General features: G+C 34.0%; 1 protein-coding gene across 7 annotated transcripts in view; it reads right to left on the bottom strand.

Moving 5' to 3' along the window:
- The window catches only part of Dh31-R (Diuretic hormone 31 Receptor), a 373,426-nt gene that overhangs the window by 14,214 nt on the left and 337,066 nt on the right, over positions 1–22,146 (bottom strand). For 4 of the 7 annotated variants that reach the window (XM_074170882.1, XM_074170881.1, XM_074170883.1 and 1 more), the window contains 3 exons: positions 11,182–11,223; positions 10,124–10,213; positions 5,592–5,730 (listed from right to left, as the gene is read on the bottom strand). In XM_074170882.1, the coding sequence (XP_074026983.1) occupies positions 5,629–5,730; positions 10,124–10,213; positions 11,182–11,223 (234 nt within the window). In that variant the 3' untranslated portion in view covers positions 5,592–5,628. The remainder of the gene's footprint in view (positions 1–5,591; positions 5,731–10,123; positions 10,214–11,181; positions 11,224–22,146) is intronic. The other 3 variants (XM_074170884.1, XM_074170886.1, XM_074170887.1) reach the window with 3 other exon arrangements.

The following is a 22,146-nucleotide window of genomic DNA, read 5'->3' as shown; positions in this document are numbered from 1 at the left end:
AAATACAGAAAATTGATTTACGGAGAATACGAGTACATCAATTTATAGATACAGTGATATGTTTTATCACTCGAATTGGTTGAGCCAGACGTGTACATACACCTAAAACAAACTCACTGAACTTTATAACTTCCAAATTGTCTTTGAATGTTAGAAATTCCCTTATTCAGAACCGTTTCTCCAATTCAAGTTATTTTCTATGTGAAAGTTTTGCTGTTCAAAGTTTTAGTGTGGTAATGTCTCCAGAACACGGAATTACCAACTTCGCCGAAAATAGAAAATTACCTATTTAGAATACCCAGTTCCACTTAATTTAGTGCGAGGGCCATTAAACTCAAAATCACACAAACGTGTTCTGAATAATGTTTACAAGACGGTAATTTCTGAAGGACGGGAATTTTTGCATCAATGTGATAAAATTATTATGTATAAGTAGGAAAGAGTCTTTGAATTCAGTGTTTCATGACCGAAAGAGAGTCAGAGATATATTTCAGACAAACTCTCTTTGTGGAGATCAAATCGTCAGGTGTAGTTTTTGAAAAAACAATAAATTTTGATGAGGAAGATTTATTTTCTCAGTAGGTACTGCGAAAACAATTGATAACAGTGTTCTCATGGTGAGAGTAATCATTTTTGAATGCTCTATGTGCTGTGATTCAGAAAATGTTGAGTTTCTCAATGAAACAAAAATTCTTGAAATTATGGAAATCTGATAAAGTTGATCATAACTTCAAAATCATTCTCCTCGGGAAGTTCATCGGAATATTAACCTTTCTGTCAAAAATAAGTATTTATCTCGAGCCTACAAGGAGAATTTACCACTGCAGTATCACTTTCAATACTTCAAGAACGGATTTGAGGAAATGAACTGCAATAAAGCGTATTCCCATAACAGTTTCAGTATATTTGATGTCTTTCTTAGCCGAGACTGATACAATACTTGTAAAATTCTAGTCCAAGAACTGGCGTCGAAAAGAGTCATACATTTCGGTACGAGAACACCTAGCATTATTTTCTGGAAGCTCAAAATTTACAGAAAACGAACAAATATAATATGAAACAGATATCTAATAGTCAGATAGCAAAATATAAGGAAACGTGGCGTGTATGCTGCTCCATACCCGTGAAAAAAACACAGTGAGTGATTCAGTGATTTTCCAAGGCTGAAATTCTCTAAAACATTAATTAATATCATTAAGTCCTTACTTGGGGCTAAAACTTTATAACAAACTTCCGAATCATTGAAAACTACTGATAGAATTCAGGTTTTCAAAACCACCCTTAAAAGGTTTTTATTAGATCATAATTTTTATACCATTGAAGAATTTCTCAATCTTCCGTAATTTTATTTCTCTATTACTATTACTATTACTATGTTTTGTCCATCATTGTATGCACATGACAATCTTTCATGTTTGTTTGGTTTAATTTTAGTTTAAGTATTATTTTATGTATGTACAAAATACTATTTGACCTATCCTATAACTTTGTTATAGGATTATTAAAGTATAACTCATTTGCGTCTGTCTAATGTTTTGTTAAATTTAAGGATTAAAAATCACTAAATACTGCTTTTTTGGCATTTATGGAACAGCGCTGACACCACGTGTCTCTATATTTTGCTGTCAGACTGTATAACTCCTGTTTTATATTATATTTTCTCGTTTTTCATACATTTTTCGATAGTTCCGGTGCCGGGAGTTTCTATCACTAAAATATGACCCAATCTGAAAATAGTAGCCTTCAGAGTGTTGGAATATCGTATTGTGAACATAACTTCAGATTAAGTGTGTCAAACTGTCACTTTTCTCACTGCGTTGTGGGTGAATGACTATGAAAATGTATGGATGTATGGACGGACTCAACCTCATTGCTTTTAAAAAATGAAATTACGAGTTTTATAAAACATGGAGTCTTTTTATTCAATGCAGAAAACACTTTTCTGCATTGAATACACAATGCACTTTTTCGAGCTAGCTCTCCGACTATTTGAATAACGGCTGACGATTTCTGGGTCATTCGCTGTGATTTGAACAACGTACTAGGGACATTTTGAAAATCAAGTGTGGGAAATAAAACCCATAGGAGTCATATCTGTGTTATGCCATCTGTGTGGTAATAGAAATTTTCCGATGGATAGAAAGGTTATGACAGCCTGGCAATAAAGTTACGACATTAAATTCACAACTGCAGTCGATACATTGCTCTGCTGGAAACTATTTCATGTTTTTGTTGGGAGAGCTTTATTTTCATTTTCGAGTAAATGAAAATACTAGTTGTAATATATTCCTACACGATCCATTTTTAGAAATGCAATCTGAAAACGGACAATAATTATTCGATGATTATAGAAGCTCAACACACAAAGTTACCAGGTGGTATTTTCCGAATTGCAAAATATACTACTTAGGATTCTGGTTAGGATATAATATAATCTACTTACTGAATCATGAGATTGTCATATACAGGGTGTCAATTTGAACTTTCCACCCTTAATAATCGACCAACAGCATGGCTTTATTCGTAATAAATCTACTATAACCAATTTATGCGCATTCAGTAATTTTGTTACGGATGGAATAAAAAATGGCTATCACGCTAGACGTTATATACAGTGACCTGGCCAAGGCATTCGACAGAGTTAAACACAAGATTTTGATCCTGAAATTAAAAGCATTCGGTTTCACAAACGACACACTTGATTTCTTTCACTGCTATCTATCCAACAGAATACAGTTCGTACAGTTTAACAACGTATCTTTCTTCAAATTCACCGCTACTTCGGGAGTTCCGCAGGGATCGATTTTGGGACCTCTCCTTTTCGTGTTATTTGTTAATGATGTTTCTCGGTATATCGAGCATTCTCAATTTCCCCTATATGCCGATGATCTCAAGCTGTTTAGAAGAATTGAAAGCGAAAAAGATTCTGATATGCTTCAAGATGATCTCAAGATGATCTACTTACTTTTCAGTATCTGACCTATCTCTCAACGAAGCTGAATGCAAAATAATGAGTTTCACACGGAAGAAGTCACCTACTATCAAGGACTTTTTCATTAATCATTTTAATTTACAGAGAATTAATGAGATGAAAGATCTCGGGATCATTTTCACTGGTGTGTTCAGTTTCTCTGGGCACATTGAATACTTAGTATCTGAATGTTATAGAAAAATGAGCTTTATCTTAAGATCTAGCCGTGAATTCAATCACGATACTTGTTTGTTACTCTTTGACTCCATTGTTCGTTCTAAGCCGGAATATGGTTGTGTCATTTGGATTCCAAAGACCTTTTCATATTCTGAAACTATGGAAAAAGTCCAGAAAAGATTATTAAGAACACTCTTTTTCAGAAAACAAAATGTTTGGCTTTTATTTATATCATATTCTAGCCAATTACAAGAATTTAACATGCAACCATTGAAAGACAGCCGTGAGTCCTTGGAAGTAAATTTTGTTTTTAACATTCTTAGAAAACTGAAAGTACCTGAAATTCTTCATAATATTGATTTTATTGTACCTGACGTAAGACTGAGAAGAAGAGACAATCTATTTCGTATCTCAAACAATTTGTCTCCTCTTCAACAATGTCTCGAAACAGTTAACAAAATGGCGAGGAACTGTGAACTGGATATATTCAGTATTACAGAGGGACAACTCCCCCGAATGCTGAAATGTGTCTGAATCTTTTTACAGTCATATTATTATTTACTGTTTTATATTGTATTATTTTATATAGATTTTAACTGTATCAATGGTATTCAATGAATACTATATGAAAGGAACTTTTGAAAAAACTGTACATCATGGAAGTGGAAACCATTCTGTTTGTTGTTCAGTATAAATAAATTTCTATTCTATTCTATTAAAATGAAAAGAAAAATGATTTTGTGGAATGAGTGGAAATTCTCTTGAAAAAATATCTTCCTTCCAATAAATAATATGAGGAATCGAAAAAATAGGTCAATTTTATGGTCAAGGGGGACACTTTCAAGGAATATTTGTAGCCGTCGTGGTTCGACCCCAAGGAGGGGTAGATGTTACACTTGGAATCTTAAATGGGAAGGGGTGTCAAGTGGCACATCATTGTGATTGGCGTTCAATTCTGCTTCCAATGATACTCTGACGTAGCTTCTTAAACTCACACATGAAATTAGAATTTGCCAGTTCTGGTTAGAAGAGCAGGTGGCACCGTGTCAACCCTTGAATGACAGAAATAAATCTATTACGCTTGGAATTTTCTACTTGTTGATTATTAGCCCTTTCACAAAATGGAATTTAATTTGTGAGAAAGACATTACAAACATGAAATGTATTCTAATCTCTAGAAATGTCGTTTACTTTGCTCTAAACAACAATGTATGTTTTCGAACTCCCCTCTAACATTACGGAAAACTTCATTGGGAAAGGGCTGGCAGGCTGCTGTAATTCGTCTTTTGAATTCTTCAATATCAGAAGTTTGTGTTTTATAAACAACGGATTTAAGACGACCCCAAGAAAAATCTAAAGGTGTTAAATTCAGTAATTTCGGAGGTCATTCAACTGCTCCTCTTCTGCCAATTCATCTATCCGGAAATGAGGTGGATCACTGTCCTGCTGGAAATGTAACAGATCCTGAACAATCCCAAAGATTGTCAAAACATTTTCTCACATTGAATACTCAAGAGACAACAATCGACTTTCAACATTTTCAACTCCTCAATGCCATGAAATTATATTCAGGACACTTGAGAACACATTTTTGATAATCTCAGGCAGTTTCTTCATGGCAAATTTCTTTTTGGGATTTTTTCTTCATTTTCTACATCGCCATATAAAAAAGTGGTGAACTATTTACTTGTGATGCACTGTTTGGAACCTTTGGTGTAGTTATGAATATTACTGGAGTTTTTTCCCAACACCAAACCGTTATTTTAACACCTAGACACCTGTTTCGATCACCATGGCAATATTAATAGACATAATTGTCGTTATTGGAGTGACGGAAACCCACATATTTTCCAGGAAGGGTATACACAACACCCACATAAACTTGACTGCCAATCTCTTGAAATGCTTGAAGAGACTATCGATCTTTTTATAACTCACGAGCTAAAAACTCAAATGGATGTCCTGAATATAATTTCATGGCATTGAGGAGTTGAAAATGTTGAAAGTCGATTGTTGTCTCTTGAGTATTCAATGTGAGAAAATGTTTTGACAATCTTTGGGATTGTTCTATACGTCTGGCTTTTAATATGTGAAAATTAATTTTGATTGAATGGGTAGGGTGAGAATAATAACGCTCACATTCAATGCTAACAGCTGTTTCGGGTTATAACTGGCTCAGTTTCACAATTTACACAACACTAATATTTAATGCTAACAGCTGAGCAAGTTACAAATCGCTTAGAAGATGACACAGTGTGTCGAAACAGCTGAAAGTATTAAATGTTAATGTTGTGTAAATTGTGAAGTATTATTTTCACCCTACCCATTTCAGTCTTCGGGATTGTTTGGTTTTCAAGAATATTATTATTTATTATTCTCTGCTCAACATAGGTTTCCTTTTATTCAAATAAACTATGTTGGTAGCAAATTTTTCTATATCTACCTATGTTTAGAGTTTTCAATAGAAGTTAATATCATATTCATTTGGATTTTTGCCTAGAGAACATCTTTCCAACGCGTTCTTGTGTCTGAAGACCTGCCCTATCCCTCTCTTTTTCTTTCGGCGAATGATACGATGTTCCCTGAAACATAGGTATATACTACTCTCAGCAGTCTTAAAATCAAAAAGCTTTGAAAGCGATGTGAAGTTAGTTGCCACCTCAAAATGCGAACAAATCAATACCAAGGCATCTGGTTAAGAATATATACATCTACACGTGAAGCAATGTTTTCAGCAATTTCCTATTCTTTTCAACGAATCCAATAAAACATCCGGAATCTCTCTAATTCTCAATAATTTATAAGTTGACAGAATACATGTTGAACAACTTGATTGCGAAAGAATGCGTTAACGAATGTAGGTAATGTTCACTCATCGACATTTCATCAAAAGGAATGGTGAATGATACCAGAATGAGCATTGAATGCGAGAAATGTTCTGGAAGTTTCGACTAGTTTATCTGAAGTTCAACTAGACTGGAGAATGTGAAGGGAACAGTGAAATATTATTGGTTGAATCTGGAGTATGTTATTGTATTAAAAGTACAAGTACATAAGCTAGATTTATAAAGAGGACTAATAATATGTTGACTCTATTAACCATTATGAAACATGAAATAAGATAATTTGAACTGAAGTGGAAACTAAAATCGTTTATGAGCAATCACAAGAGATCTAGATAAAACTATCGGAACAAATGCAGATAATTCATAATGATATTGAGTTTTTCAGATTGAATACAATTACGATACAATTCAATGAAGAGAAAGAACATCGGAAAAAAACGCCAAATATCAGTGACCATCCAGGGACTACAAACAATCATACGTGCATACGTGAGTTAGTAAATAGAATATTGTACTTATTGTGGTTGCAATAGACTATTCGACTGTCAGAACTTATAGAATACAAATAATCTTCATGTCACCACTGTCAAGTGTTCCAGGATTACTGCTCCTCCTCATTACCTGGAACCGCGAGACCTACGTCATTTTCGTAGAAATAAAACTAGGATAATACATTTCATATTCACCTACTAGCTTGAAACTGGGACTATTTTACAGAAAATATATTGGGACTATATAACCTCATACAGAGTTTGGAGGAACTAATATGTACAAGGATCCCATTCAGTGGCACTCAATATAGCTTAGATGGACAAATGATAAAAAACATCCCAATTGAGTAGAGGTGATGACATCTTCCCCCAAAACATCATCTATATCAAAAATGAACGAGTCTCCCCAATGCGCTCAGCTGCAAGTCCAAGTTCCTACCAAGTTTCTACATCAACTGCTGAACGAGATCCATTATCTTCCACTGCAAGGCAACATGTACTTGTGATCTAACACCCAATCGGGCTGTTTTGATTCGCCATGGTCTAATCAGTAGTGTTATGCTGAATCACTGATGCATTTACTTTCAGGCATGTCTTTTTTAGGAAAGTTGATTGGTTGGAGCTCAAGTACATCTAGTTATCTTGTAGTGAAAACTGCAGTGAACAAATCTTGTTTAGCGGTTTCGCAACTGGCCACTTAGAAAAGCTTCATTTATTTATGATATTCAAAAGATTAGGTCATCTGACGATCCCCTAGATGACGTATTCGTAGGAGAAGATCGCATCACCTTCAGGATTATTATTTTCAGGACAGTTGGGTGGTTCAGCCTAGCACCACTGATGAGACCTTACTAGGTCGAAACAGTGCTGTATGGTTTTGGTGAATTCTAGTCAAGATTTACATTTCAGTCAAGTTCCCTCTGAGGACTGTATTCGATCTCCCGTTGGGACACCATAACTCTGAAAAGAGTTTTGATGACCCGAAATTCACAAGGATCCGATGTAGAAAAAAGGTAAAAATAGCTTTCTGGATCACATGTGTACAGTACTTGGGTTCACACTGGTACACCAGAAACTCATAAGAGGTGTGATGCATTCTGAAATTACGTTCCACTATAGACGTAAAGAGCTATCAGACCTATGAAATTCAGTGAATTGACTTCAGTAGAGAGACGAGTTAGTGGGTGAGTGACTGAATAAATATGTCACATATTTCAATAATTACCCAAAATGAGTCATTTGATACTCTTCTGGACAGTGTAGGATTTCCTTTTGACTGGGTAGGGTTTTTTTACAATGGATCAATGTTTGTCAAACAGTCTGAATAATTGAAGTGATCAACAAGTCCTCTTACCTCTTTGTGGGCGGAGACATTGATGATGACGAGTTTTATTTTGTAATAACACTGAAATATGATACGCTGATCATCTCAAGAGCAAATCAGGCTTACAACTCCCATACCACTCGATATATTGTTTCAAAAAGTTAAACTCGCATGCAACGAAAAAAATTGTCTGATTTGTTAGCAGATTACTGTTAAAGATTTCAACTCGAAACCTGATATTTTCAGAAGAATCTATCAGTGAATATACAGTGCTTTTCAGATAAAAGTATCCACCTTTAATAACTTTTGTAATACTGGTATTTAGGAAAAATCCAAAAACACGTCAATTTATGTTGGAAGGGGCAAGCATTATGGCTTATTTAAACTTACTGGAAAAGCCACCCCCTCACCCCTAGCATCATCCCTTTTTTTTAAAATTACTTCTCATATTTTTTATGTAAAATTTGGATACTCCTCTTTGAGCTGACTTCAAAAATGTATAATACTTGTAGGTTAAAGTGGTTAGTTTATGAGATAAACAATAAACAAATTTTACTTATTTTTCACTTTCACCTTATTTGCCTGTAATAAAATGGGTTGTACAACAGTTCAAAACTCTTTAATCTTTTTAACTGTGCTATTTATTATGAAGTTACAATAAGTGTTTAAAATGAGTACCATACAATGGTATAATCTATTTTGAAATGCCTCTCTGACATTGCTTAATACGGCTGGATTTAATTGTCGACATTCATTTTCTATCCTCTCTCGTAAATCATCCAGAGATTCTGGTTGGGTAGCAACCCCCATAAAAAGAAGTCTAGGGGTGTTAAATCCGGTGACCTAGGTGGCCACTCCATCATCTGCCCTCTTCTATATATCCATAAAAATTGTCGGACAGGCATAGCATAGTGTGGGGGAGCTCCGTCTTGTTGAAATACCAGTAAATCTTTGGAAAGGTTATCATCATTTTCTATTATTGTTGTAATACGTGGGTCAACCCTTTCCCTGAGTAACTCAAGATATGATTCACCATTTAAATTTCCGTTGATGAAGAAAGGTCCGACAATGTGGTCACCTAGGATACCACACCAAACGTTTAACTTTTGGGGATGTTGTGTATGGAATTCATGCATAATATGTGGATCACTTTCAGCCCAATATCTACAATTATGCCTATTTACTAAGCCATTTAATGAAAATGAGCATTCATCAGAAAAGCAAATATTGTTTAACAATTGTGGATTGTTATTGATAAATTGCGTCATTGATTCGCAAAACTCTAGACGACGATCAAAATCATCTTCATTCAACTCGTGCACCAACTTAACTTTGTATGGGTGGTACTTGAATTTATGTAGAACTCGGAAAACTGTAGAAGATGAAACACCGATCGCTCTACTTATTGTTGACAACGATTGGGGTTGTTGAGCCTGTAAGCTGACTTGCCCTAAAATTGCCACTTGGATTGCTTCGTTATTTACGAGTCCCTCTCGCTTATGCACTTTATTGCAAACATACCCTGTTGTGGTAAATTTCTTCATCAGTTGAATTACATACTTATGAGTTGCATGTCTTCCGTCATGTAATTCGTTAAATATTCTAGCAGCAGCTCTTGCACAATTATTATTTTGGTAGTATAAACCTACAATTTCAATTCTTTCTTGCAAAGAGTAAACCATTCCAGCGAAACAAAATAAATAATGTATCAAAGTACACTATCAATAGTGACTACAAATTCTAGTTGACAATGTCAAACTTTAATAAAAAGTAGATTTTTTGTTATTTGGATTTTTGAAGTAGAATAAATAGCACAGTTAAACAGATTAAAGAGTTTGAACTGTTGTACAACCCATTTTAGTACAGGCAAATAAGGTGAAAGTAAAAAATAAGTAAAATTTGTGCTATTAAAAGAAAAATTGTTTATCTCATAAACTAACCACTTCAACCTACAAACAAGTATTATACATTTTTAAAATCAGCTCAAAGAGGAGTATCCAAATTTTACATAAAAAATATGAGAAGTAATTAAAAAAAAGGGATGATGCTAGAGGTGAGGGGGTGGCTTTTCCAGTAAGTTCAAATAAGCCATAATGCATGCCCCTTCCAACATAAATTGACGTGTTTTTGGATTTTTCCAAAATATCCACCTTTAATAACTTTCGTAATACCAGTATTACGAAAGTTATTAAAGGTGGATACTTTTATCTGAAAAGCACTGTATATGTTATTACAATGACAAAAAAAAATTAAATTGGAATACAAATAGTAATGGAGGCGCAGAAGAGAGAAGTAGGATATTTTTTGTTAGTACCTTACGTACCGAGACCGTGGTTACGGTGCACGAATTGGCTCTCGGTCTGAACATTGCTGTGCTCCATTTTCTTTTGATCTGGGCTTGGACCTAGAAATGAAAAAAATTTTTTTTTAACAGATACAGATTTTGTTAATCTGATAACTAGTTGATTATGAGTTGTTAACATGATGTAAAGATTATTCTCCATCCATGAATGGGTGATACATTCAAACAACGTTGTTATTGAGAGACAATTTCTGTTCTTAATATTCCCAAAGAGGCTGAAATATTCAAGAATTCCAGGAAACCTGTTCTCAGGAAAACACATATTTACGTCCACGAGACCTAGCTCCCCCTCAAATGTTTCAAAAGTATGCATACCATTTGTAAAAATTTGAAAAGCTTCATGAAGTGAAGTATTATACAGAATGTCAGATTATACCAAATGCTCAAACCAAAATGATATAGGTTTACTGGAGATTAAAAATTATATTGTATATAAAAAAACAGAAGAAATAGATGTTATTTTGGATGTTACTGCAGCTAGATGCCGGGAAGAATCCTGCATGAAAAAGGGATATATGCAAAAAGGACTTGTGAAAATCAGGCACACTAATTGTGGATGTATAATTGAAAAGGATGAAAGAAGTATACGTAGTTGTCATCAAAAGAAAAAAAGCCCTTTGGGCTGTTTGAATGACAATGATGGTTGGTTTTAGTGACCAAAAATGTTAATTAGTAGGGTCAGCTACTACAGAAGTTCAGCTATGAAAAACAATCCAAATGATAATTCAGAATACTATTTCATTGTGGTATATGGAAATTTTTTTCACGATTTGAGTTAAGTTACGTTTTATCAATACTACTATCACGTTTTCAATTTTAAAACTTCTCGTTGAGCTGACATGCTAACACAAACAACCCAATTTAACGAATTTATTTCCCCTTCAATCCATTTTTATCAATCATCAGCTAATCTTACTAATTGAATATGAAACCATCAATGTTTTTAATTAAAACAGATTACCAGGGTGTGTTTAGGATTTTCAAGTGTATTTCGTTTCTGTAATACATACCTCTCCATTGCAGAAACAAAAGAGGATTGCCACACAAAGACCCTGCAAAACAAAAATACACAAGTTGATGATAATGGTTCTCAAATTCGATTGTATAGAGAGTTTTCAGAAGTATTATTGGCAACTTCAAAGGAAAATTATTCTCGTGATGAGATACTCCTTCAAATAATGAGATGTGATAGAAAATAATGGTAGCATATAAGATTTGTATATTTTCATTGAAATATATAAGCTCGTTAAAAATAATTGAATTATTGATACACTGACAATAATTTGGGGTTTTCGAAAGTTTCTCAAACATGAAAGACAAGTGTCTTTGAAAATTCAGAAATACTCTCAAATACTCTTAACAAACAAAAATTATATAAATCATCATGAGGAACAATTCGTTCAGGCCAGTCTCAACTTCCTATATTATAAGTTAATAGACTGACACCTATCAGGAAACAACTACTCTCCTGGCTGATACCACGAAGGGCGTTGGATTATATCCGACAGGTGTCAGTGCAGGATTCTTCACAGAAGTTATTTCTGCATATGCTGTTGACGATACAACTGCTGGAATCGATTTTCAATTAATGGAACACATTTGCCGACTGGTTTCGGGCTGTTTGGCCACTCGTCAGTGCAAGGTAGTGTCTATAATCAACATAAAGTCGATGATTTCAGATAATTGAAAATCGAATTCTTTCAGAGTATTATTCCTCGACCTACGCTGAAGCGGACAACAAACAACAGGTTTGTCATCGCCCCATCTGCCTGTGAACGAGGTAATCAACCGCAAATCCAAAATTTGCCAAATAACTCGTATAAGGAAAGAAACATTTTCACAGGCAGATGGGTTGATGACAAACCTCTTGTTTCTTGTCCGCTCCAGTCTAGTTCGAGGACTGATACTCTGAAAGAATTCGATTTTCAATTATCTGAAATCATCGACCTTATGTTGATGATAGACACTACCTTGCACTGACGAGTGGCCAAATAGCCCGAAACCGGTTTGCAAGTGTGTTCCAATAATTGAAAATCTGTTGCGGCAGTTGTATCATCAACAGCATATGCAGGAATAACTTGAGTGAAGAATCCTGCACTAACACCTGTCGAATATAATCCAACGCCTTTCGTGGTATTAGCCAGGGGAGTAGTTATTTTCTGATAGGTGTCAGTCCATTAACCTACAGTTAAGGGAGTTGAGACTGGCCTGAACGAATTGTTCCTTTAGATGATTTGATTTATAGACAGTCTTCAAGTATGATAACACTTTATTTCCAACATGTTTACACCTAATTACAGGAAATGTCAAAGAAAATATACTGAAAAAATAACATTCAATTCAATTAAATTCACATATTACATATTAAATTGGAAAATTACAAATGATATTAATAATATAAATGAAATAATATAATTAGATTCAATTGACATATTATAAATGAATTAGCCTTCACAAGGTTGACATAAAACAAATTTGAAGTTATTTAAAAAAACTATTGATGAAAGGTTCTATGTAAGATACAGTCCTTGATAAAGTTCAAAGAGTTTCCATTAATGTCACACATGTTACATAGGTACTAAATTAAAATTATAACACATTAAATTTACTGGTGCTTGGAGATTCACATTTGTTCTACTACTCTGACAATGAAATGTTTTCTCTTTGTAGGAGCGGAGTACAGGATGTGTTATTATTTATTAAATTATATAGAAATGTGACCGTAATGAGAAGTCTACGTGTATTCAGTGAAATAATATTAAATTGGTTCAAAAGGATGTAATAGTCAATTCCCTTTTGGAGGTAAATACCTGTAGTGCGAAAAGACAAGAATTTCAAGAACTTTCTTTGGACAGTTTCAATTTGCTGTATATGAGAATTATAAATGGGATACCAGATCATCGCCCCATATTCTAGTTTGGACCTCACATAAGGATAGAATAAGGATAGAAACAGCTTGGTCTATATGAGAAACGAAAGTGAATTTCTGATCAAAATCAATGCCAAGGTCTTTCATTTCATTAACTCAATTTTGTAAATAAATTGTATTAGACTTTCCTTTCTGGAAAAAGATAATACATGACATTTAGCAATGTTAAGATTCAAACGATTATTGGAATACGGATCATATATCAGATCTAATTTATACTGTAAGTCTAAGCAGTCTCCATAATTTTTTATCATCTTAAATATTTCAAGGTCATCAGCGTAGAGCAGTTTTGAATTGCTTATTATTTTAGTTAAATCATTTATGAAAATCAAGAACAGAGGTCCTGAATCCGAGCCTTGGGGCACTCCGGAACTGGGAGTATATAAAGTAGATTTGAAGCCTTCATACTCTACATACTTTTTTCTGTCGAGTAGATAGTTTGACATGAGTTTCACCAATTTTGCTGAAAAACCAAATTCTGAGATACGCTTGAGAAGAATGAAGAAATCTATTTGTTCAAAAGCTTTTTGGATGTCTGTATAAATGACGTCAATCTGCAGTTTCCTATCCAAGGCTTCAGAGACATATTGTGAAAGAGATGCAAGATTGGTTATGTACGACTTGTTTCCTACAAACCCATGCTGATCATCTGATATGATATTTCGTATTAGTTTATTTTTCAGTTTTCTCGCAGCTTCGATAACATCTACTTCATTCACCTGATTGATAATTATTGTTGGTAAATTATTTGTGCAGTTATCAAGGGTATTACATGAAGAGACATCAGATATAATATAAACACTTTTAAAGAAGTTTGCAAATGCATCCATAACTTCCTGCGGTTTGGTGTAAGTTTTAGTTTCATCCTTCATAACTCCGGGAATTTTCGAGTTATGAAGTTCCGCATGAAATTCCAAAATGCACTTGGATCTTCGTTAATTTTGCGTTCACTTTCATTAAGGAAGTTTTTATAAGCATTGTTTATTTGTTCTTTCACTTCACTTCTTAACGTGATAAATTGCTGCTGATAAAAATATGTTTCATGTTCTTTCAGGTCTTTGTGAGCCCGTTCTTTCTTATGAATGTTTTTAATTATGTGAAAAATTATATGTGTATGTGATATGTGTGCATGTTAAAAATTATATAATAACCAAATAGTACGAGTACGTATACTGTTGTGTTGGATAGTGTTAATATTACTATTGTATTATTATTGTATAATGAATAAAATTAAAGTCGTAATATCTTGTTGTTTCTGTGAAAAGATTCATTCGAGAAATACTTGTTATATAATGAATAGTCGAACTGTATGATGTCGTCGTGAAAGTGTCAACGTGTCAATGAAAGCGTGTGCCAATTAAAGGCATTTGAGGAAAAATAGTGGGTTATTTTGTAAATTTTGGTTCTCAGATAGCTCTGTTTCATCTCATTCATGAACCGGCCTAGTATCACTGATGATACCAATGCCAGATCGGAACAGCGCTATCAGGATGCAATCATTTCGCAATATATTTGTTGTGAGAGTAACGACCTCCTTCAGGCTTTTTGTTTCTTTTTGCTTTAGTGATTTTGCTCTTCTTTTGATTATTTTGATCCCTCAAATTATGTTATTATAAGGGAAGTCGTGAATGTTGTTTCTGACTCAGAATTCATTTCAGAATAGGTCTAATGTATCCATGACCTAACCAAGTACTAATGACCTACAACAGATGGAAACGGCACTTTTTAATATATGATCTTGTTTAATCTAGTTGTTGGTAATTGCAGTGAAAGTTGCAATGGTCGACGTTAAAGGACCGACGCGTCGTTGGGAAAAAAACGTTGGGATGTTTTCCGGAGACTTGGAAGAAATGGACCGCTTCTAAATAGTTGGAAAAAGTGAACAGCAAAGTGAAGACAAAACATTGATTCTCCTTTTGTGATATTTCATGGCGAATATCAAATGAGGATTCGTACGAGCTGAAAGAATGAATATCAAAGTGGTTAATTGACAATTTAAGTTGATCTTGTCCAATTTTTTCAAATATAATGAAACTTCCGGGCTGTTTCCGCTTCCAACATCGCACTGAGGAAATGATTGCCATGCCTGTACGTATAAGTTCATCTTCGGTGAAGCATCTGTATTATGAAGGCATCCCACATGAAACCCACTCGTGCCAGTTCGGAGAATTGATTTTTTGAAACTCCCAATTATTTTCCAAAATTCATTTTTGATGAATTTTTAATGAAGCTATGAAATGTGGTTTTGACAATTCTTGCATATCCGCAATTGCATGAAATACACCATACAATAACGTTTTTGAGTTTAGGACAGTTCACATAGTTCAGAAGATATATACCAAAGACACAAAAGTTCATCAATTTGATTTTAACCTTTCTCTGACGTTGAGAAAGTATCGAGAAACATAAAAAATCTTTCCTTTGCCTATTTTCAGGCGGAAACAGATGTCTTCCACAGAACTTCAATCCCACTTTTCGTCTTCGAGAAATCATTATCAATTTAAATTTTTTATATGAACTGGAAGAATGAAGCATTCGGTATAAGTTTGTCTTTATGGCGACAACTCAACTGATTATTCACACCAATCGATACTTGTTAGATTTCAAAACGTCATTCAACTCTGAAACTTTTCCTAATTAAACCAACTTTGTATCTCTTGAAAACTCAGAATGGTACACATTTATATAAGTGATACACTAGTTTGTGGACAGAGACATTCGATATCTGTATTTTCTGTTGACGACAATAACTTTAGTCATCAATTTCAAAGTTACTTTGTATTTATCTATCATCGTAATTGCCTCGTTACATCGGATTCAATCGATATAGAATTTGATGGGAGTCGTAAAATAGTTGAGGATGTCTGCATTAATGTAATTTTCCCTCTCTTTTCACAGTGGACTCTCAGTCTTTCCTCAACTACAACCATCACACCTTTGAATTTACAAAAAAAGGTGGGCTGTACTTAACGGTCTCGTTGCGTTAAGGGAAGCTGTCAATATAAATCACAAGTTGCATAGTTGATGGCGACCGTTGAATATGATTTCGACTGTCAAGTTGGCGGAAATTCGGTGGAAATGTTAAAGAAAACCAATTGCCAAATTGTAGACTTTTCGAAAATTTATTGTTTCATCTTCAGGACTCTGAAGTATAAGAACAAGATATACATGGTAAAATTGGATTCTAGAATGTAGTTTTAACAAAAAAAAAATTATGTGAAATAACAATAGTTAAAAAATAATAAAACGCTTCGAACACTTTGCAGAAAACAACGTTGATTAGTCCTTACATTCAGGGCGGCTTTTCGAGTTCAAAAAGGGTGAAGTAAATAAATTCGATATAAAATATAAATAACTGTATAAAAGTGGCCGATACTTGATGAAAATCCATATTAAAAAAAACGAATTAATACAGTTTATTGTATGATTTTTATAATGAAAATCATACAATAAACTGTATTAATTAGTTTTTTTAAATATGAATACATAAATACAGGTTCACGAAAAACGTTGACACAGACACGAAGAAATTAACAAACTGAACTGTATTTGAATCGTTTCTTCAAAATGCAAAAACGGCCCATGAAAGAAATGAGAATGGGGAATGTTCCTCATTACGAAAATCAGGTAGTTTTCATGAAAGAGCTCTAAAACAACGCATTTTGAACTTATCATTTCAACCTTTTTCTTTAAAAAATTATTTAAATACTTAAAAAAGAGGAATGAAATAATGCATTCAACATTTGAAGGGATTCGTTTCTATTTCACCATTTAGCAACATCGGCTATAGCTAATGAAGGACAATGAATCTGTTACCTGTATGAGACAAACAAAGATGACATATTTCAGAGGCGTGCTGTACTGTTTACTAATGTTCCGAGTTCCGAGACATTCCGTGACATGAAATTTTGTGCATCTAACCTATCTTCCTCTATATAAATAAATAACAAAACAACTGTTGTTTATGTGGCTTGTGGAGGTGGTATTGAATTAAAATTTATATTTTGCCCAAATTGTTGATTTATGAAGATAATTTTCCTTTTTTAAAGTAGAATATCTAGGTATGTATAAATTATTTCGACTTGATATAGGCGCTGTTGCCAATATGTGAATTAGAAACAAAGCCCTTTGAAATTTAAAACCCAACATTTGAAACATCAATTTGAATACTTTTCGAAGTGAATTTGAAAAATTCATTAATTAAACTCAACTTTATTTTGTTCAAACTTGCATTTGCTGTAATAACCCAAATTGAGGAACATTCCCCATTGTAATAGGAAAAAGTCGTCTGTTAATGATTTAGAATCATTGTTTGATTTTTTCTATTAGATTGAAATATGAAGTCTGTAAATTTTCAATATCCCAACTTTTGTTAACACATTTTGTTCCATGCTTTGTTATTTCAATTATTTCATCCAAGAGTATTTATTTCATTATCATCTGTTGTCCTATAATATATGACTGAATTAAAATCAAAAGTATGAAGGGATTCCTTACAATAATGCTATGCAAGGCTAGTGACATTTGTCCAATAAGAATTTATTAAATTTGAAACTCACTTTAGTCTATCCCAATCAATGTTCACCATCTACTTCCTGCCAATAATGAACTCCACTTAGTGCATTTCATACATTTCGAATTGTTTCTGAAGTTATTACGTAAGTTATTCTATCGAATCGTTTATTCATGAGGTGAATAGGATATATCTAAGAATAATTCAATGATATCAGGAAAACTATTGCTTCAACACACGTGTTTGTGTTATTTACCTTTCCGAGTGAAAATTTCACAAAAAACTGTTTTTTATATTCGAGTGTATTCTCTACAATCTATTTATTGAAACAATGATGAGCTCATAACGATTGAACGAAAAAATCGAAGCAGTTTTGATTCACTTCAAAACCGAAGAAAATATATTATTCATTCAGCGGTTTCTTGATAATCCTATATATGGGAAATATTCACGCGAATTGGACAGTAAGTTTCAAAAGACCTGTAACTGAATATCTCTCGAATACTGAATATCTCTCGAGTACTTTCACCATCAACGTTGGTGTTCCCCAAGGATCCATATTGTCTTCAACCCTCTTTTTATTGTATATCAACGAATTATTGGAAAAAACTGAAAGTCCAATATATTGCTTTGCTGACGACAGCACATTTGTCCCGTCATTCCATTTGGATTCCAGGACATCGGCTACGGAGGCACATTTTCACCGGCAGCAAGAGGTTGCATATCTGGAGAACTGCGTTTATGAGGAATGAACTTCCCGATAACGTTTTTCCAAGTGAATTTAATCTCCAGCGATTCAAATCCAATGAGAATCGCTACTTTCGCACAGGCACCGCTCTGAGAGCGTCTTAAGGATTTTTCTGTAGTTCTTGTGTTTCGTCCTTGAAAAAATGGGTAGGATTGGGAAGAACCATTGTGGTCTCTCTACAAAACCAGTATGAGCGTTAGTTATGGATTGTGCAGTTGAAAATTGTATTTTTTCATAAATTTCATCGCTACAAATTGAACATTTTTCAGTGTAGTGTGAAATATATCAACTGCATTTGTTTCAATCATAAACGTCACTTTTTTGTATGACGGAAATCCGTATGTATTTCGAAAATTGCACACACAATATCCAGAAACGTTGGATGTTTGGCCGGATATTTTGAGTAACTATATTATTTTTACAAGATAATTTCTGCATCTATATATGCTGCAAAAACGTGTAAACCCAACTGGGTTTCCCAGTGATGTTACGTTTTATCGAATGTAGTGGCTAGCTGACAATTATCCACAGATGATCAAGACAGATGTGATCCTTCAGTATGGTCCGTTTAATCACCTGACATGAGGCCATTACATTTTTTGTGGAGGTACGTGATGTCTGAAGTATATGTTACACAATACTAATCAAATGCAAGACTCACCAACATAATTAATAATGTTTTTCACAAAATTACCTCAGTAAATATCTAAACAAGAGAAAATGAAGACGGTGAAAAGTAACACCGTTTGCCTCAAAGTGTTATGGATCCGCCTCAGATTAGCGGTTATTTACTGCATCGTAGCCGTGAAAATCCTATTGGCCACTCTGTAGTGGCCATATTCATATTTTAGAATGTCAAATGTATCTCTATTGTTTCTAGTGGTAACATAATTCGACTCTTCTGATTAGTCCCACCTTGCTTGCCGCCAAATAACAATTGTCTTACATTAGGAAACGAGTCGGCACACAGCAGTGTCTAGTAGATCACATAGATGAGCACTGAGAGCCTCGTAGAAGAGGGGAAGAGAAGATAAGAATAGCTAACCAAGTTTTATTCTAGCTCTGAGCTGGATGGAATGCCTAGCGCATGCGTATTCTGTTACTGTCTGCAACCAATACACTGACGGGACAGTGACTATAGATTGTTTCTGTGTTCTTCTGATAAAGTAATAGCTACAACCTATGTTTTACTACCTATTTTTAATTTTCTTCTCAGTCAGTGTTTGTTTTTATTAAGTAAAATTTCTGGATGGAGATGTATTTCAGCAGAACTTATTCAAGTCCTTCCCTGATTATCCTTGAGAGACTAAGGTTATAGCGCCAACACATCCCTTGGCCAATGCGAGTATGTAAGATCTGAGCTTGTATGCTTGAATATTCCACATGTGCCAATCCCAACTTCAATTTGACCACTTTGGCCTGGTTTGCTTGTGTACTCAAAACATTTGGTTACTTGGTTTTATAGCGGTTATTAACAGGAGGCAAATTATTAGTACGGGCTTCACTATCTCATTTTTTAATCTCACGAATAGGCTGGTTGTGGGAGCCTCTTCCTATGTTCTTGAAACCAAGTCTCAATATCAATCTCTCCCATTCGGATGCCCGTGGGTTGCCAGTCCGGTTTAATATAAGTTGCTAGGGAAAGAGGTAGTATTATATAATTCATTAAACGATTCAGATTCAATCAGCAAAATTAGCAATGATAAATAGAGCATTAGGAAAAGGAAGAGTTAAAGAAGAAAAAAATCAAGAAGTACAGTTGACTACGATGAGGAAGAGAGAGAGAATGAAGAGTTTTGCTTGGTTTGCTTGGCATCATACTCTGCCAGCAGGTCAAGGGAAGTCTGGATTCAGTGCCAGGATTGTAAATTATGAGCTCAGGAAACACGCGCTCAGGGCCTACCAGGTTGCATTTGCCATAATTGTGATTGAGAATATCCAGACTGAATTTCAGACTGTATAAAAATATAATTCCGCAAAAGAGATTAGTATAGATTTATTTAATCGAATATTTTCTTCATAAGAATTTTATATTTTCTCTATGAATGTTGCTAGAGAAAAATAAAACGTTTCTCTTCAAAAGAGTATGAAAACAATATCTATTATACAAAAATATCATTGATGACTTGAAAGGGCACTTAAAAATGCAGAAGACAAAAATGTGACTTCTAGCCCTGATCTCCCCTACCTGTCCTTCTAATTGATCATTCAAGGCAATTTAGTTGATACATACTATAGGACAATTCCATAACAGTAGGCACTAAATTCTCAGTAATACTATTTCATTAAAACGAAAACATTGTTGCCAAGGTTGTGATTCTATTTTATAATGATTTGTCCTCATCTGTTCACGCCACTGCAAGAGACAGATTAAGGAAAAAACATCAGTTATTTCTGAGAATTTAGTGCCTACTACTTTTGAATTATAGTATAGTTATGAGTTATATTGTGTTCTCCAGTATAAGCCGTCAGTAATCGAATGTGCCTAGAGGCGTAAAAATCATTGATGATATTTGGAATTCCATATATCAAGGATTAACGCTTCATCGCAATCACTTCAATCACTTAATTGAAGGGGCGGTGTATTTGTCACTCATACTGAACGCAAAAATCGAATATCATATCGTGCTTACTGAGGGTGCGAGACCTACAATATTAATGCATAAAAAAAAGCAAGAATTTATTCACGATGAGAATGTCTCCAACAGCTGAATAAAGTTGACAAACTCGAGCACTATATAGTTTTCATAAACAGGATTTCCACTCAGTTCAAGAACCAAGAAAACTGTCAATTTCAGTTAGGATTCTGAATGTGAATGAACGAAAATGAGTCTAAGAATTGAAATATTTCAAATAATAATGTGTTTTGTTGCGCCTGAATTCAAAATATGAGAAGAAAGAAGAACGTGAACTGATTTCGACTGTGAAATTTCAACAATAAGTCCCAGTAAGTGGGTCTAGAAACGATTTCTATTGTGTTGATAATTTCACAATGAACCCGTGGGGTGTTCCATCTTGCGAATAGGAAGCAACCATCAAGAGCGCGAGAAACGAATTGTAGATTAGATTCAGAGTTGGAACAAAACGATGAATACGTATTGTCAGAAATTATTCACCTCAATAAACAAGAGTAATATGGTATACAGATTTTTGTTGAAATGGAATATTATCGAAACGAGGTTTTCTTCAATATTGAAGAAAAATCCAGCATACGAGGGCTGTTCAGAAAATAAGGTTAATGTTCAAATTTCGTGGGCTACACTCGTCTTGAATAAATGTTCACAGTTTCAGCTGTTTGCATGTTCAATTTGTTGGTGGGAGGCATAAAAGTTAGACGTGTTTTGCAATTTTTTGCTATTGAAAAAAATGGATAAAACATTTGCATCAAATTTTGTGAAAATAAATATAGTTTCAAAAACCAAAAAACAAGCTTTGAAAGAACATAGAACTGAAAAGGTAAAAATAATTTTATTTTTAAATAAGCTTAAAACAATAACGAACGAAAAATACTAGTATAATTGTGAAAAAAGCGTGGGCGCTTTGTGCCATATTTTTTGTATATCAAGCGCCCGTTTCTTTTTTCACAATGATAGGTACTAGTATTTTTCGTTCATTATTGTTTTAAGCTTATTAAAAAAAATATTTTCAACTTTTTAGTTCGATGTTCTTTAAAAAAGTAAAAATAAATTTTTATTAAAACAACGATAAAAATAAAAACAACAATAAAAATTAATTGGCGCTCCGGGGAGAATTCATTGATTCCAGTGGCGCATTTGCTTTTTCAG

This window comes from Leptinotarsa decemlineata, unplaced genomic scaffold (assembly GCF_025532065.1).
Source record: "Leptinotarsa decemlineata unplaced genomic scaffold, Ldec_3_MD MMD2_tig00000008_RagTag_RagTag, whole genome shotgun sequence".
NCBI lineage: Eukaryota > Metazoa > Arthropoda > Insecta > Coleoptera > Chrysomelidae > Leptinotarsa > Leptinotarsa decemlineata.
This window is presented reverse-complemented; position numbering and strand designations above follow the sequence as displayed.